Source organism: Pelodiscus sinensis, chromosome 2, assembly GCF_052426305.1.
Source record: "Pelodiscus sinensis isolate ZL-2025 chromosome 2, ASM5242630v1, whole genome shotgun sequence".
In the NCBI taxonomy this organism is placed as follows: Eukaryota; Metazoa; Chordata; order Testudines; family Trionychidae; genus Pelodiscus; species Pelodiscus sinensis.
This window is the reverse complement of record NC_143053.1, coordinates 242,696,596-242,709,754: the sequence shown is the minus strand read 5'-3', so window position 1 is coordinate 242,709,754 and position 13,159 is coordinate 242,696,596. Positions and strand designations below refer to the sequence as shown.

General features: G+C 45.7%; 1 protein-coding gene across 1 annotated transcript in view; it reads left to right on the top strand.

Annotated features, from left to right (window-relative positions):
• The window catches only part of UBE3C (ubiquitin protein ligase E3C), a 178,711-nt gene that overhangs the window by 84,791 nt on the left and 80,761 nt on the right, over positions 1 to 13,159 (top strand). Inside the window, exons 14-15 of the mRNA XM_075922749.2 lie at positions 1,908 to 2,012; positions 3,301 to 3,388. Coding sequence (XP_075778864.1) covers positions 1,908 to 2,012; positions 3,301 to 3,388 — 193 coding nt within the window. The remainder of the gene's footprint in view (positions 1 to 1,907; positions 2,013 to 3,300; positions 3,389 to 13,159) is intronic.

Genomic DNA, 13,159 nt, shown 5'->3' with positions numbered 1-13,159 from the left:
CAGTCCTACTGGGCCAGCTCCCTGGATTCCCCCAGCCAAGGCACATAGCTGAGATTACTGTCCCACCGCCCCCTCCCCCCCACCCCGAAGCAGTACAGGCACTGAAATTCTTCAGGTCCAAGGAAAGTGCAGTTTGGGGCTCAGCTTCCTGGGATACCACTCCCCAAATGGGAGTAGAACCTCAAATGAATTTTTAGGTAAGCCCTCTTCAACAATGAAAGGGGGAATGTACACATTGGTTGCTGTCCCAGGTAACAGTAATTTACACTGGGCTTGATAGTAAATAAAAGTGACTTTATTAAATATAAGCCGTAGGATTTAAGTGGTTATAAGTGAGAATAGGCAGAGCAAAGTAGATTACACATAACTGGTCAAATTCAGGTTCATGTGCACATTCAAGCTACATGAGTAATTTTGCATTTTTAAAATTTTGATTTTTTCATTTTAATTTCAAAAGCTGCATGTATTTTGGGAATGAGCAAAGAGCCATGTTTAGTTCCATGCTGAGCCATATTTGTTTCGATAGTCATACGTTGCAGACCCCTGAGCTAAGCCTTCCAACCATGGCAGTTCCTCACCCTGGGGCCTTTGGTTCCTTCCCTCCAGTGTGGTGTGCCCAGCCAGCCAAAGACAAAAGACCAAAAAAAAAAAAAACCCAACTCCCACACCCTAATTTCGTATTGTTTTATAAATTCCCACTTTAGGTGGGAATTCTCTTTTTGCATTCCACGGGAAGTTACCTGGCCACTCCCTACCAATTAGAGCAGGGTTTCCCAATCTATGGGTTGGGACCCAAATATGGGTTTCCATTACATTTCAAAAGGGTCGCTAAGTGTCTCCCCAGGTGGCTTTGCCCCCTCTCCTTCCCCTGCCCCATTTTTTAATTGATTTGGGTCACCAAGTCTTCCTGAATTGTCAAAATGGGTCCCCATTTGGCAAAGGTTAAGAACCTCTGAATTAGAGAGATGCCATGATTTTGTAGGACCAACCACTGTTAAGACTAAAAGGACAAAAGGCTGTTTACATATGATTGCCCAGACATTGAGGCATCCCAGCTTTGCAAACTCCCTTGATGGCTTTTTTTTTGCACATTTAAAACCATAAAGCATTCCATACTCCATATGTCTAATTTTACACACAAGAATGAGACATCCACCAAAATGAGATGCACAGACCCAGCAAATTATGACATGAAGATTGAAAGGTTACATGAGGCAATTTATCCCACGCATCTTTGAGTTATGCAGAATTGTGTCCATAAGTCCATTTCATAAAGCATGAGGGAATGTTTGTCACAATATTGTCTGTGAAAGAGTTTTGTTTGGTACGGAGGTTAGAGGTGGCAGGAAGAAGGGGAGAATGTTCTTAAAAAGCAATTTTCTCATCTAAAATTGGAACAGGCAGCCTGAGATGTATGCTTAGTCCTAGAATGCGGGATTTAGGTATATAATGCTTAATGTAAAAATGTTTTAAAATCTTATTTATACATTTTTGTACATTCTAAGTTTCCTGTAAGCTGTGTGCTTGTGCAACCATTCAGGGGAGATTCAAATGCCACTAAGCTGATTAGCAGAGTGTCCACATCTAGATTTTTGTTTGTACTGGTGGTGCACATTTACATGTGTCTTGGTGCTCATGAATGGAAAAGATTAAAGCGAACATTGATTTTTTTTGTGCTGATATGATTACTTTTTGGCTTTCCAGAGTTAGCAGATCACTTTTGTACATGTTAGAGATACTCCTGTGTTCTGCAATGAGAACAATGTAATGTTGTTTAGGGGAAAAAATAACTTAATGTGACACACTATTACAGGATTTTTTTTAGAAATTTATTTTGAAGAATTGTGTTTGCATAATTTCATTTAATGAACTAATTTATATTGAATAGAACTGTTTCTACCATCTAGGTCATCACTAATTTAGTGAAAATGTTGAAATCTAGAGACACAAGAAGAAATTTCTGTCCACCAAATCACTGGCTGTCAGAACAAGAAAACATTAAAGCAGATAAGGTAACAATATTTCTTCACACAACTTTTTAGATGTTTACCATGATTTTCCCCATCTAGTTCATATTTTACCAAATATATTTAATTTCCCAAATACAAGGAATCAGGTTTTCTTGAAAAAAGCAGAAATGACATGCAATGTGTTCACTAGCAACAACTAGTTCATGATTAAATAATTATAATACATATTATGATACCTATTATGAAATACAAGAATTATTTTTTAAGTGTGACATTGATATTGGTCAGGAATTAATTTAATTTAAAATTGCAACTAATCAGAAGACGTAGCATATAGTCACATTCCCTGTTTGTAAAGTGGAACCTACTTACAGTGTCCCTGGATATAGTAATGTTCTTTTTATAGTGAAAAGAGGATGAAACCCCCAAATTGTTTTGATACATTATAGTGGGTAAATTACAATAGCCTCTTCTCACTATTACTTCACTGAATGAAGTTTTCTCTGAATTATAGTGGAGGCAATCAAGCTTTGCTTTGAAATAAAGTTCATGCTTGATTTCACCCCAGAAGAGACTACATTTCCTTTAAAGTTTGTGCAAAATCGTGTAGGTTGTTTCTGAAAAGTGTGTGTGCGTGTGTGTTAGAAATGGACCGCAGATGTAAAAAATGTGCACAAGTATAACTGAAACAGTTGAAGGCTTGGATCTAAGAAACAAGCCAAATTTGAACTAAACTAGTACAGTAGTTTTAAATTTATAGCTCTTAGCTGTTGGTAGCATTGCTTACACACAGAAAGTTTTGTGTGTGTGTGATGTACACACTTGAGACTTCCCAAAGTTTGAGAGAATCTAAATTTCTTACATGTCTAGTTCTTCATGCTTAGCTTTTTTTTTCTTTCCTTAATATCTGGTGCCAGGATATCTTTGGGAAATGCAGAAATGTTGAAAGGAAGGACTTAAATTGAGACTTAAATAAACTATGTCTAAAGAATGTTGTAAATACTATAACTTACTGTAAGTAATATTCAGTAACTGGCAGGGTGAAATGTACTGTCTATTATATTTGACCAGTGTTTTACAATCATATTTTATGTCATAGTCACCAGGAAGCATAGTTTAGGCTTACCTTTTACCTTGTCACTTCCTAAATTTTGAGTTACTGATTTCTCTACCTTAACATTGCATTCACTCTAGTTTTAGTTGAGTATTATTTTCATAACAATTTAGATTTTCCAACACAACTGCTTGGACTCATCAGCATACTATAAGCATGTATTTAGTTGCATCTTTAATACGAAATATTTAACTATAAGGTTTATTAACTTATTAGGTTACACAGCTTTATGTGCCATCAGCCAGACATGTTTGGAGAGTCAGAAGAATGGGAAGAATAGGACCATTGCAGTCTACTTTGGATGGTAAGATACTGTTCATGTTACTTTGCCTTAGAATAGTGGTTCTTCGTCGAGTAGTGTCCCCATGGTTGCTCCACTCAAGGTGTCGGGCTCGTCGCACCACTGCAATCCGGAGAATCTTCATCAGCAGTAGCCCCACTGGACCGCACATGCTGTCATGCTGTCTTGCACCATTTGAGCCTTTTTGCTGAGCGCAGTCCGGCCCCGTCAGTTCCTTTCCAACCGTCCGTGGCCGCAGAAGTGCGCACATTGCACGAAACTGACCGCGTGTGCCAGGCGTGATAGGGAAATGAGACTGAGGATGCTTTTGTTTAACAAAGCTTTGCAAATGCCTGGCATGGACAAGCTGCCCAAAGAGATCTCGGGTGCATGAAGCTCGCCTGATCTCCCATACTCCTGACCACAGGACCTCCAAACCCACTGGACGACTAAGTGTGGGTGACAGACTGGGTACCTCAGGCATACCGCCGAGGCACTCTGTTGAGAAGATGGGCAAGGGCCATAGCGCATCAGCTCCAAGCCCTGCCCTATCGAAAGACCTGTCACTGGCACCTTCCAAGGGTCCGCGAGCTGAGTCGGCAACGGCTCTAACGGCTCGTTCAAAACCAGTACCGACCGCCTCGGCACCGGCGCAGAAAGAGACGAGACTGCCAGCACCCGCAGCAGTGGTGCTGACAACATCGGCACCTATATCCACAGTGCTGGCCGGCGTTGGCGGAGTCAGATTTCATGCAGCCCTCATTGCTGCCATCATTACTGCCGGTGCCGGCACAGCTGACAACGCAGGCAGCACCGACACTTACAGTCAATTGCAGCCGTTTCCATCAATGACATTTCTGCACTGGCCATCCCTCTGCAGACAGCACCATCTTCCCCGCACATCTCCTCGGTACCTACAAAGGCATAGCGGAAGTCTGGTCGCATGCAGACACCATCCCTCTCTCCAGACTGGGCCATTTTTTCCCTTGAGCCTCCTTCTCCTATTCTTCCTGTTCTGGCAGTCACCACTGTGCTTCGCATTATGTCTCTGCTAAAGAGTGCTACTACAGGTCACCTTGTCATTCCCCTCCGAGATGGTATTACCGAGCTCACTATTCCCGGTCCCTGTCTCGCTACACCATGAGGTCTATGTCATTGAGATCCTCAAGACCTTTGGAGTACTCTCGCCGCTATGGGACAGTGAGGGGGTGTTCTCCAAGATACTTGCCGGATGCATACCATCATGAACGATGCTATGACTGTTATTATCATGAGCGCCTGTGCTTGCTCAGTAGACAATACCTGCGATCGCGATCACCGCATTACAGCTGTCCAGCCTCTCCACGCCATCCAGTTCAAGATGCTCCGCTCCCTTGTACGGCTCCACCGACCCCCACAGGAAACACAATCTCAGTCCCTAGTCACGAGGAGCAGAATGATAGCCACTCGCCGCAGCTAGAGCAACAGCATTTGGATTCCTCAACCAATCAATCATCATCATCACCTGACGACGCAGTTGCCTAAGGGGAATCTTCCCTGACAGATGATCATGAGCAATTTCAAGAACTCTTCAAAAGAGGGGCTCAATCTCAGGAGGTTTAAACCACAGGTGTGGAGCAAAAACAAGATCGCTTGCTAAAGAACCTGCAACCTTCCCAAAAATCGAAGCTAGCACTCCCCTTCGACGAGGCCATATTGGAGATTGCTAATGACATCTGGCAGACTCCAGCAGCCACTTTACCAACTAACGAACAATTGGATAAGAAGTAGTTCGTATCTCCAAAGGGTATGGAGTTTTTGTTTATGCACCCTCAGCCCAATTCCCTTGTCTTGGACGCTGCACAACAGAGGTCAAAATCAACACATGGCAAAACCACCGCTAATGACAAGGAAGCTAAGCGTCTGGATATTTTAGACAGGCCTGAATATGCCTCTGCCATCTCAACCTTGAGAACGTCCAATTACGCAGCTCTTCTCGTGAATCTTGATTTTTGACAACTGTTCAAAGTTAGTCCCTCTTTTAGAGCATTTACCAGAAACCAAAAGACAAATCCTAAGGGCAGTTGTCCAAGAAGGCTACACAGCAGCTCGTACAGTGCTGTAGATCGCCCTTGACACGGCCGACACAGCGGCACGAACCACAGCTACAACTGTGGTTGTGTCGTGCGTCCTGGCTGCATCTGGCGGCCATCCCAAAAGACCTGCAATCCTAGGTTGAAGACTTACCTTTCGATCGCCAGTCACTTTTCGCTCAGAATATGCATCAGATCTTCCACTCACGCAAAGATTTCCGCACTACTTGAAGAACGTTGGGGATGTACACGCCACTGTATAGACACAAGAGATACACATCCCACAACAGAGACCCTTTTCTTATGCTGCACCCCATGTTAGGCCATACGATAAATTGGGGCTGAGACAACGTCCACACAAATGGTGCCAGCAGCCCAACAAAGCGCCCACTCAACAGCAAGGCCGGCAGCAAGTTTGACGTGTCGATCAAGGGACTGTGTACCACCCCTTTATCAGAGGCACCACACGACGTAGAGAAGTTATTCTATTACTGGTTGAGACTGTATCACCAGCATTGGTCTTTCATAACCACTGACCGTTGGGTCCGAGACATAGTCACTTCGGGATACGTCATCCCTTTCAACACACTCCTCCCTCCCGCCCCACCTTTCCCATCCCTTTTCAGGGACCCCTCTCACAAGCCTCTTCTCCAGCAAAAAGTCTCCCGCCTACTTACCATAGGAGCAGTGGAGAGGGTGCCATCTCAGTTTCGCGGAAAAGGTTTTTATTCTCGGTACTTCCTCACCCAGAAGTAGTCAGGGGGCTGGAGGCCTATTTTGGACCTACACTGGCTCAACCGTCACCTGCGCAAACAAAAATTCAAGATGGTCATCCCAGCTCTCGAAAAAAGGGGATTGGTTCAAGTCCCTCGATTTACAGGATGCCTATTTTCATATAACGATGCACCCGGCCCACAGGTGGTTCTTCCGGTTCATAGTGGGCATGGAGCACTATCAATACAGTGTTACCTTTCGGTCTCAGCAGCGCTAAGAGTTTTTTCCAAGACTCTGGCGGTTGTGGCTGCCTATCTTCTACATCTCGACATCATGATTTTCTCTTATTTAGACAATTGTCTACTGAAGGCTCCTACTTTGGACGAAACTACACGGGCAGTCGCCACTACGATGACAGTGTTCAGGGCTCTGGGGCTCATAATCAATTTTGACAAGACTTCCCTGGCACTGAACCATTGCCTAGAATTCATTGGTGCGAGGCTTGATTCATCAACTGCAAGAGCTTACTTACCCATGAAAAGGTTTCACGTATCCAGGACCTAGTTCAGACTTTTTCAATTTCTCCCAAATGCCATCTACTTACCTGCCTACAGCTGTTAGGGCACATGGTTGCCACCACATGTATCTGCGGAGCCTTCAACGTTGGCTATTCACGCTATATATTCCAAGTGCCCACAGCACACACAGGACAGTCTCCATTCCAAAAGATGTCAGGGGCTCACTAGCGTGGTGGGACAATCCCAAGAACTTGCTAACAGGTGTCCCCTTTCATGGACAGAAACCCACAGTCCAAATCACAATAGATGTGTCCTTACTCGGGTGGGGCGCCCATTTGCAAGACCATCGGGCTCAGGGTCTCTGGACACCCCAAGAATCTCTGCAGCACATAAACTTCCCCGAGTTACGAGCGGTATTCAACATCTTATGATTCAGATCCTCACCGACAATATATGCATGGTTTACTATGTCAGCTGACAAGAGGTGACCCTCGCTCACGCCTCCTCTGCGCGGAGGCCATCCAGTTGTGGAACTGGGCCATTTGGCACGGTATTACCCTTACTGCGTCATACCTTCCCGGCAAGGACAGCATCATCGCCGATGCCCTCAGCAGACAATTCCTTCCACAGCATGAATGGGAGTTGCACAACGAGGTCATCCGTGATCTTTTCCAATACTGGGGGTTCTCCAGTATAGACCTCTTCGCCACTCACTGCAACAGAAAGTGCCATCACTATTGCTTATGAGCGGGCAATAGCTTCCTTAGGAGACGCCTTCCTGCTCGACTAGAGTCGTCACCAGTTGCTCTACTCCTTTCTCCCTCTCCCACTCATCCCCAAGGTACTGGAGAAAATAGATTGGACGGTGCAGCAGTGATTTTGATAGTGCCCTTTTGGCCCCGACAGACGTGGCTAATGCAATTGTCGCGAATGTTGGCAGCCCAACCACGGCAACTACCGAAGCTGTACAACTTACTATCTCAATAACACAGTACAGTGATCCACCTGCACATCGATTGCATTCATCTCATGGCGTAGCTCCTAGTTGGCTCCAAGCGCCGGAAATGAGCTGTTCTCAAGCGGTAAAGCAGTGCACAGCACTCAAAAGACTAACCTCCATAAATGGTACCGGTTCCAATCCTGGTGTTCAAGAGCTTTTGATCCTCTTTCCCTGCCTATCCAACAAGTACTTGATTACATCCTACACCTAAAGATGACTAGCCTATCTATTTCTTCCCTCGAGGTTCACATGGCGGCAATCTCGGCCTTCCATCCTCCCATCGATGATCATTCAGTATTCGCGCACCCATTAACCAAAAGATTTTTGAAGGGGCTCGAGAATCTGTATCCTACTCACAAGATTCCACCAGAGCTGTGGGACCTAGCTTTGGTTTTGGACACCCTGACTCGCCCCCCCCCCCTTCAAATCGCTTGGGACATGCGAGCTCCGAATGCTCACTATGAAGGTGGCGTTCCTACTTGCCATAACTTCAGTGCAATGAGTGAGCGAATTAGCGGCTCTCTCTGCTGACCCGCCCTACAGATTATTCACTGCGCACGGGGTAGTGCTTCACATTCACCCTCCCTTTCTACCAAAAGTGAATTCCGTTTTTCATATAAACGAACCCATAAGCCTGCCGATCTTCTACCCAAAACCTCATTCCACCGTGGAGGAGTTACGTTTGCATACGCTGGACAGCAGAAGAGCTCTGGCCTTTATCTTGAGAGAACACATTGTTTCAGAAAGTCTCAGTGTCTTTTCTTATCTATAGTAGAGCGTTCAAAAGGCCAACAGCTCTCTGCACAGCGCATTTCCAATTCGATCGTCTCTTGCATCACAAGATGTTACGCCTTGCACAATAAATCGTTACTACACCGACCACATGCCCATTCCACTAGGGGGATGGCCACATCCACAGCTTCCCTAAAGGTGTACTACTACAGGACATATGCCGTGCAGCAACCTGGTCCTCTGCTGTTACCTTCGCCAGACATTATGCTCTTGCGAAAATATTGAAGAACGATTAGGCAGTGGCCTAAATGATTCTATCCATAGCACAGAAACCATAAGCCCGAAGCACATGAATAGCACTGGACCACTGCTTCATATTCACCTTGAGTGGAGCACTCATGGGGCTACTACTTGATGAAGAGACAGTTACTCACCTTGAGCAGTAACGTCTGTTCTTCGAGATTGTGTTCCCGTGGGTGCTCCACATCCCGCCCTCCTCCCTGCTTCGGAGCTATGGTTTTATCTTTTTCAGACTCTCCTGGTCAGGAGGAACTGATGGGGCCAGACCGTGCTCAGCAAAAAGGCGTGAACGGTGCGAGACAGCACACGCGCATGCGTGTTCTGGCGGGGCAGCTGCTGATGCAGTGGGGAGCACGCGCTGCTGCTGTAGCCTCGCAGTTGGTGCACAGTTGTGATGTTGCAGCATCAGCTCCAGCAGGTGGGGAGGTGAAGAAAGCAAACACACCCCTCGCGGGCTGCAGAGCTATACGTGTAGGAGTGCTGCCCCCATGGTAAGAGTGACGTGTCTCTTGGTTGGTCCCACAGGGCAGGCAGCAGGTTGGGCTGCACGGGAATCAGCTGGGCAGGACGGGCCCTTGTGGTGTGCGAGTGGCTGGTTCTCACCCTTCTCCACCCCCCGCTTTCCTGGCAGCAGGTTGGGCTGTGTGGGACCCAGTGGTGGTGAGAGAAGGCAACACTGGGACTGAGGACCATGCATACACAGCAGGCAGGTGGGGGTTAGGGGCCCTTCACTCACGGGGACTTGGTCTGGGGGGAGAGCTCGGTGGACTGGACCTCTGCGGAAACCCACCCCCTGAAGGACTGGAAAACCCAGGTCACCTACTTGCCTACCCTCACCTTGCTGTACCTGTGCCCAGCCTTCCTGGGCCTCCATTTCTGTGACATCCTCCCCCTCAGCCACCTTGACCTCAGCCCTATTTCCAGGGGCACCATGTCCCTCATCTCCCTGAACCCCCTCAGCCGCTCTGCCCTCCAGCTTTAGCCCCAGGCACTCTACCCTCATCTCCCTGCCCCTTGCCAGACACCCTACCCCCAGTCTGCTTCTGCATCCCACCTCCCACCCAGACCTTGCACCCTTACCCCTTCTGCACCGCACCTCCTTCCCAAATCCTGTACCCCATACCAATCCCAGTTTGGCAGCCCTGTCCCGCACAGTGAACCCCTCCCCACCCCAGAGCCTCACGGGGTCCATAAAATCCACTAACTACGGAACCCCAGAAAAGTAAATCTTGCATGTGGGAAGCCCCGAATCTCAGTCCTCTATCCCTTCCCTTCTCCTCATTCTGTGGGGCTGGAACTCCAGAGGAATGAGGTGTTTCAGTTGGAGGCCACATCAGTGAGGGTTGGAGTTTTTTGGAGGAGTTTTTTTGCTTCTCGCTTGTGTGGTTCCCAACTGGTTTTTCTGTGGGTCCGTGACCCTGACACAAAAAAGGTTCCATACCCCAGCCATAAATAAAGAAGACATTGAAACCTTTTGTGTTGGACATAAATTAATATTTTATTTTGTTTCAAATTAAGTTTGATAAACTAACATGAGAAAGGTAAAGCTCTTAATCTGTTTAATAATTTAAATAAAACAGTCTCCCTAGCTGCAGCACTAGCAAAATGGCTCAAGCGTAATTTAATTAACGATGAATTTCCATTAGCAACTGGTGTTCCACAAAAAGCTTCACATTGAGCCAGGTAGACCATGGACAAAAAAGTTTGAGAATTTCTGCATTAAAACTTTCCATTTGGTTTTCATATGTAGTGGTTATACTAAGGAAATTGAAGTTCTCATAACTCAGTTGAATAACTCATGCTAATCATAATGATTCCTAATAGCAATGTAGTCTGTTATAATTTGTTCTCAGTACCCTAACCTATTTAAAATGTGACTAACTGTAATGTAAAGTTAGACTCATCTTGATTTTTTAAAAATACATACAATTGTAACATTTCTTCCTGATTGGACAAAACAGCTTCCCCTAAGCCTTCTGCTGGTGTTTTTACTTTTATCAATGGCATTAGGGTAAAGAAATTATTAGGCCTGTTTGTATGTACAGATATATATAAAATACATACAAAATCAGACTAGAATACAAAAATCAACTCGTACGTTTATGTGATGGGAAACTCCATGTTTTAAAAAGTCATCTGTTAATATATGAATATAGCAAATGAGCTTTATTTGCCCTAATATGTAAATGTGAGGGAGAAACGTCAGTGCTAATCAGCCTGAGCAACCTGTATTCCAGTTGCCTGAAGTGTTTGGATGAAGCTCACATAAGGATTGCTGCAAAATTTGCAGAGATGTCAAACCCATACCAGAAGAGGCTAGGCTGAAGTCCTTGTTGATGGAGGCACTGCCGTGACCTTTCTTGGAACTTTGCTAGTCAGACTCATCACCTAGATATCTGGGAGGAAAGTTTCTATTGCCATCCAGGAGTCACAATACCATTTGCAGTTCCCAGTGCCGAGCAAGAAGAAAGAAGAGCTGCTGGCTGAGAGAGCAGCCAGGCATGGAGACCAATGCAAAGTGCAACTTGAGTCAGGCCACTCCCCAGGTCTGGCATCCCAACAGTCAGGACCATTGACTCTGGCCCTGATGTTTAGTACTAGATGATCCGTCCACACTGGGGGTCACTGTGTTACCAGTTCTTTTGTGATGCCATCCATGTTGGAGGCTTTCACTTTGGCCACTGTGACCTTTTTTTTTCCTTCCTCCTTCACCAGAAGAACAATGGTCAGTGCCAGTGGACAGAAGGGAGCATGCAGCCATCAGCATGCACCAAGACTCATGGTGCCATCTAGAAGGGAAGCTGGCCATGATGGCCTTGTCCTGGTCCTGTTCTCCTTGTCACTGATCTTCAGCACCAATGAAATCCATGCTACTGTGGTCGCAGGGCAGTGGAATTGTACTCCTGTGCCACAACATAGCCTGTTGGCCCTACCAAGCAGTGGACCTAAGCCAGGCAATGGCTTTAGATACTTGGTTCATTGGCCACTGGCTGGTGCCTGTGCAGTGGCCATTTTGGAACTCATGGGCATTTTCCCTCCTTGAAGAGATCCTAGTCAAAGCATTCCTACTTAATGACCTTGGAAGAAAGGGCCCTACCACTCCTTTTGGCAATTCCTAATCCATACTCCAGTACAAAGGTTGGTGCCAAGTACTAGGAGCTAGTACTGCAGGACTCATCCAGTACAAAGGGTGAGGAGAGCCCCCAGCCAGTGCTGGCCACTGCTGCCTCCTCTCCTGATGAAGCAGTGTTGTGGACGGGCTTATTGCCTTCCCAGGATGACTTAATATGCACCAGGAGCTGTTGAAAAAAGTAGATGAAAATTTTGACATACAGGTGAAGGTAGTAAAGGACTTCTCTCATACTTTTGTTGACATTCTGACCTCAAAAATTGCATTCTCTCTCAATGAGGCCATCATAGACCTAATAAAAGGCCAAAATGAACCCTGTGGCAAATCCCACCACCTATTCATGTGCAATCACGCGAAGAAAAAATGTTTTCTAATCTTTAACTGTTCTTTGAGGTGTGTTGCACATGTCCCTTCCATCACCTTTCCTTCTACCCCTTTTATTGGAGTTGGCCAGAAAGAGGGAACAGGGGGTTGGCTGACTGTTTTACCGGAAGTATGAATGTATAACACCAGAGCTGAACCCCCGGATACCACAGAGGGAAAAATTTCCAGCACTGTGCTTGGGCCCCGCACATACCTACATTGGAGTCAACATGTGCAACACATCTTGAAGAACAACAGATACAGAAGGTTAGGAACAGATTTTTTTTTTAAACAGTCCAAGAATGTGGAGGCACTATAGCCAGTAGAGGTCAAGGAGTCTAGAAGGAAGACAAGACACAGAGGATTATTGTCTCAAATGGTTCACATGCAGAAACACAGGAAAAAAATGTGTGGAATTTCAAGGACACAAAATTTTAAATCTTTGCGGGATTTCAAGGGCATACTTTACAAACTGAACTTCATTATATTGTGAGAAGAATGCTTCAGATCACAGAAGCTCCATAGACACCGCTTGCTTAAACAAGCATATATTAAAAATGCAGAGCTGCTTTCTTATTTTAGAAAATTGTAAAACTTCTTGGGCTGGGGAAGGAACACTGCCATCAATGACTGCTATAAACCTTTGTCTATCATTTCAAGTCTTTTGCATTTGGGAGGATGTAACAGTTATTGTGGTGCCCAGCGGGCAAAGGAAGATGTTACTTCAAACTTCTAGTGGGAAACCTGCAATTTATGTAACAGAAGTATTCAAATAGATAGTGACGGAACAGTACATTTGTGAGTGGAGTGGGTGGTTGTCTACCAAGCTGGCCTTGGAAAATGCACCATTCCCCAAAACATGACTGCCTACCTGGAGTTCCATAGGACTTCTATAGGAGAAGATTGCAACTACCAATACCCAGAATTGGGTCAGAATTCATGAGGGTGCTTCATTAGCTTCCCCAT